Below are 4723 nucleotides of genomic sequence, written 5' to 3'. Positions count from 1 at the left end.
CGATCGGACGCATGGCAAAACATTGCCTGCATTCCGTTCCACTGTGAATGCAAACAAATGCTGCATGCTCTGTTATCTGCGTTCACAGTGGACCTTAATGCAGGCAATGTTTTGCCACACATCCGATCGCACTGCAGACGGGGGGAGTGGCTGTGGTGCCATTGACTTCAATGCATTGCTACGCCCCCTCTCTCCCCAGAACGCAGCGGGGTGCTTAGTGTGCATTTACAGTGCGACCCAGCAGCTACTGCTCTGGAAAGCACCGCAATTGGTGTGAACAAGCCCAGAAAGCTGAACACCTCGTTTTGTCTAGGATGTAACATAGGTTATATTCACCTGATCCTCAGAGAGGGCTGGCTCTGACCGCGCTCCCTCCAGCCTGTCTTCTCCTCTGCTGCTGTAATGGTATGTCCCTCAGCGTCCTCACATCCTATATACAGTGTATTGGATGTGATGACTCTGGGACCTTAGACCGCAGGAGTGAAGGGGAAGGGACCCGTCTAACATTAGCCAGTTTCAAGGTTAAGGGGAGTATAACTTTATTGATTTACACAGAGACGCAAACGAGTCTTTAATCCTTGCCGTGACCAAAGTCATCTACAGATCCTTTTGACATGCTGTCTTCACCATGGTAACCACTTCTTATGTCTCTGTCACACCAGATGCAGTGCGTTCCGGCCGGATTCTATCCAGAACGCACTGCCTCGCATTGCGGCCGGCTCAATTTTTTTTATGGGGCAGGAGGGGGCGTGGCAAACCATTGAAGTGAATGGCAACATAGCCACGCCCTCCGGTCGCACGGGATACCAAGACACATTATGCCTGCGGTCCGGTCTGATCAAAATGCTGCAATTTATTTTGATCGCAACCGCACCGCAGGCATAATGTGTCTTTCAAACCCGTGCAGCTGATCGCATTGCGGCCGAAGGGCGTAGCTACAGTGCCATTCGCTTCAATGGCCCACCACGCCCCCTCCTGCCCCACAAAAAAGTGAGCCAGATGCAGTGCATTCTGGATAGAATCGGGCCAGAACGCACTGCAGCTGGTGTGAACGGGCCCTTATCCTGTGTTTTAGTTGCATTGCTGAGTCACTTTTCATTTCACTATATTGCACACCACACTTTTTTTTCCCTTTTCTTTACTTCCACCGCTCCAAGCTTGCTCCTGTGATGGACTACAATCTCAATACAAACTAGTAGTCCATCACTGGAGCAATTTTTTAAAATGTATTTAATTTTTTTAACCGATTAATCGAACTCAATAATCGTCCAACTAATCGATTTTGAAAATAATCGTTAGCTGCAGCTCTAGTTGAATGGTATGTGTCGAGTTCTTAGACATGTTCAGTACATGATGCTGATTGCACTTTCTGTTCTTTCCAGAGTCTAAGAAGAGGCAGTGCAAAGTTCTCTTTGACTACTTTCCGCAGAATGAAGACGAACTGGAACTCAAAACTGGGGACGTCCTGGAAATCACAGAGGAGGTATGTGGTAGAACTGGATTAAAAAGAAGCTTTTCATTGGAAATGTTAAACCAGCATCAGCGTGTCATATGAGGTATGTGCACACGGCTTCAGAGCCCGTGATCTCGGGACCCTAGGTGGAAATACTGACTATTCTACAAATCAATGCTCCAGCACCCCTACCCTACCCACAAGCAAGTTGTAAATCTTAGATGGGTGTCATCGAACGTTTACATCAGAATGCAGGGAAGGGCTGAATGACTTGCATGGTGTCACTTGTAGTTCCAGAAGAAACAAATGGTCACCAGCACACCAAAATCATGTGCAAACGCCATCTATTTATTGACAGGTGGACATTCTGACACAAAGATAGCAATGTTTCGGGGCCGCTTGGGGTCCCTTCATCAAGCTCAATATGATGAAGGGGCCCTGAGATGTCGCCATCTTTGTGACACATGGTCCACTTGTCAGTAAAGATGGAGTTTGCACACATTTCCTTGGTGTGCTGGTGACAATTTGTTTCTTCTTGGATTTGAGCGGCACCATCCACGATCACTACAGCACCCAACACCACAGGGGCCTACCGGTCAGGGGTGCAGACTGGACTTTAGAGCTGCAACAATTATTCAATTAAGTCGATTAAAATCGACTATGGAAAACGTTGTCAACGTTTTCCTTCGTCGATTCGTCGGCTAAAATTCTAATTTCCCGCTCGCTGACCCCACGTCGGTTAAGCCGCTCACGCCGGTAAACCCGCTTACGCCACGCCCACCGCATTGCCAAGCTTGCTCCCGTGATGGACTGCAATCTCAATAGAAACTAGTAGTCCATCACTGGAGCCTTTTTTTTTTTTTCTTAATCTGATTAATCGAACTTAATAATCAGCTAACTAATCGATTTATGGAAATAATTGTTAGCTTTAGCTCTACTGAACTTGTAATTACAGCTCACCATAGAGGTATTAGTCTCAGCTGTCCTCCGGCCTTTATATACTTACATTCAGAAACTATTCCGACCCCCTTCCCTGTTTCCAATGCCGTTATGTTGCAGCCCAATACTACAGATGTTTCCTCATTATTCTACACTCTGCATAATGACAAAGTGGAAACAGAGTTTCTGAAATGTCTGACTTTATTCTGAAACATCACCTGTACATAAGTATTCACACCCTTTGTTGAAGCGCCTTTGGCAGTAATTTCAGCCTCGAGTCTTTTTGGGTATGACGCCACAAGCTTTGCACACAGGGATTGGGGGATTTTCTGCCATTCTTCTTTGCTCAGTCAGGATGGATGGGGGCATTTCCAGGTCTCTCCAGAGATGTTCAATAGGGTTCGAGTCAGGGCTCTGGCTGGGGCCACTCTAGGACATTCACGGAGTTGTCCCTAAGCCAGTCCTGTGTTGTGTTGGCTGTGTGCTTAGGATCGTTGTCATGTTGGAAGTTGAACCTTCGACCCAGTCTGAGGTCCTGGGCACTGTGGAACAGGCTTTCATTGAGGATACCGCTGTACTTTGCTCCATTCAGCTTTCCCTTAACCCGGACCAGTCTCCCAGTCCCTGCTGCTGAAAAACACCCCACACCATGCTGCCACCACCACCATGCTTCACTGTTGCATGGTATTGGTCAGGTGATGAGAGGTGCCTGGTTTCCTCCAGACATAACATTTAGAATTGAGAACAAACCGTTCAATCTTGGTTTCATCAGACCAGAGAATCTCGTTCCTCAGTATGAGAGTCCTTCAGGGGCTCTTGTGCAAACTCCAAGCGGGCTTTCCTGTGTTTTGCACTGAGGAGAGGCTTCCGCCTAGCTACTCTGCCATAAAGGCCAGATCGGTGGAGGGCTGCAGTGATGGTTATCCTTCTGGAACTTTGTCCCATCTCCACACAGGATCTCTGGAGCTCAGTCAGAGTGATCATCGAGTTCTTGGTCACCTCTCTTACTAAGGCTCTTCTCCCCATATTGCTCAGTTTGGCCGGGCAATACGCTCTTGGAAGAGTCTTGGTTGTGCCAAACTTCTACCATATGAGTGATGGAGTGGCAGTGTGCCATTAGGAACCTTCAGTGAAGCAGAAAGTTTTAAGTCTTCTCCAGATCTGTGCCTTGCAGTAATACTGTCTCTGAGCTCTGGCAGTTCCTTTGACCTCATGGCTTTTAGTCTGATACAGTATGGATTGTCAGCACTGAGGTCTTCTATAGAGAGGTGTGCGCCTTTCCAAATCATGTGCAACCAATGTAAAGGTGCCCATACACTGCTCGATTCTCGTACGAGAATCGCGGGAAATCCCGCGATCGTACGAGAATCGAGCAGTGTGAACGAAGACGTGCGACCGTTTCTACTGTAGTGTCGCACGGCTTTTGTCGAACCCGCATGCTCGAAAACCTGCCGAGAATCGTACGATTGTCGGCGGGTTTCTAGCCTGCTCGTTCGATAGCTGTGGAACGGCCCGGTGTGCACACGTGCACACTGCCCGTTCTGCATTGCGGTCATCGGAAGCTCGCCCCTCAGCAAGGCGGGCTTTCGATGATCGCAAGTACGATCTGCCCGTCCAAGGTGGGCAGATCGTACGAGCTTTCGATAAGCATACGACCATCGCAAGACAAAAGTCTTGCGATGGTCGTAAGGTGTATGGGCACCTTGACTTACCACAGGGGGACTCCAATCATGGTGTAGAAACATCTCGGCAACCATCAAGAGAAATGGGAGGCACCTGAGCTAAACTTCAAGTGTTGTTGCAACGGGTGTGAATGCTTATGCTAATGTGATACTTCAGATTTTCCTTTCATACATTTGCAAACATTTCTAAAATTCTGTTGTCACTTTGTCATTATGGGATGCTGAGTGTAGATTAATGAGGAAATGACTGCAGTATTGGGCAGCAACATAACGATGAAAAAAGTGAAGGGGGCTTGAATGCACTGTATGTGAGCTGACTGATGCTTAGTGCTCTCTCCCTGCTGCTGGGTGAAAAGGCTGAGTGCTGACAGAAAACTAAAAAGGTTCAAGTGCTGCCTGTTTGTTTTGGGGAACCCATTAGGGGGCACCCTGTTATACACTAACTGACTTGAGTTTAGGTATTGGCTTGGAGAAAGAGATGTTTTGTTTTGTTTTAGGCTCTGGACTTTGCTATGGGCTGTACAAAGCCCTCCTGCAGGGAACTGTGTCCATTTGCTGCCTTGCCGAGTCAAAGTGCAGAACAAACCTGCATGGACTGTTCCTGGGTGTCCTCTCGTTCATGGTTTACTGCTGCCAATACCAGTTGCCC

The 4723-nt window shown here is 47.9% G+C and overlaps 1 protein-coding gene across 3 annotated transcripts in view; it reads left to right on the top strand.

Annotated features, from left to right (window-relative positions):
* CD2AP (CD2 associated protein) overlaps positions 1–4723 on the top strand; it is a 113916-nt gene that overhangs the window by 62352 nt on the left and 46841 nt on the right. For all 3 annotated transcript variants that reach the window (XM_018573237.1, XM_018573236.1, XM_018573235.1), the window contains exon 4: positions 1383–1483. In XM_018573237.1, coding sequence (XP_018428739.1) covers positions 1383–1483 — 101 coding nt within the window. The remainder of the gene's footprint in view (positions 1–1382; positions 1484–4723) is intronic.

This window comes from Nanorana parkeri, unplaced genomic scaffold (assembly GCF_000935625.1).
Source record: "Nanorana parkeri isolate BGI_ZX_2015 unplaced genomic scaffold, ASM93562v1 scaffold2288, whole genome shotgun sequence".
Taxonomy (NCBI): domain Eukaryota; kingdom Metazoa; phylum Chordata; class Amphibia; order Anura; family Dicroglossidae; genus Nanorana; species Nanorana parkeri.
Note: the sequence above shows the minus strand (reverse complement) of the source record. Positions and strands in the feature narration are given on the sequence as shown.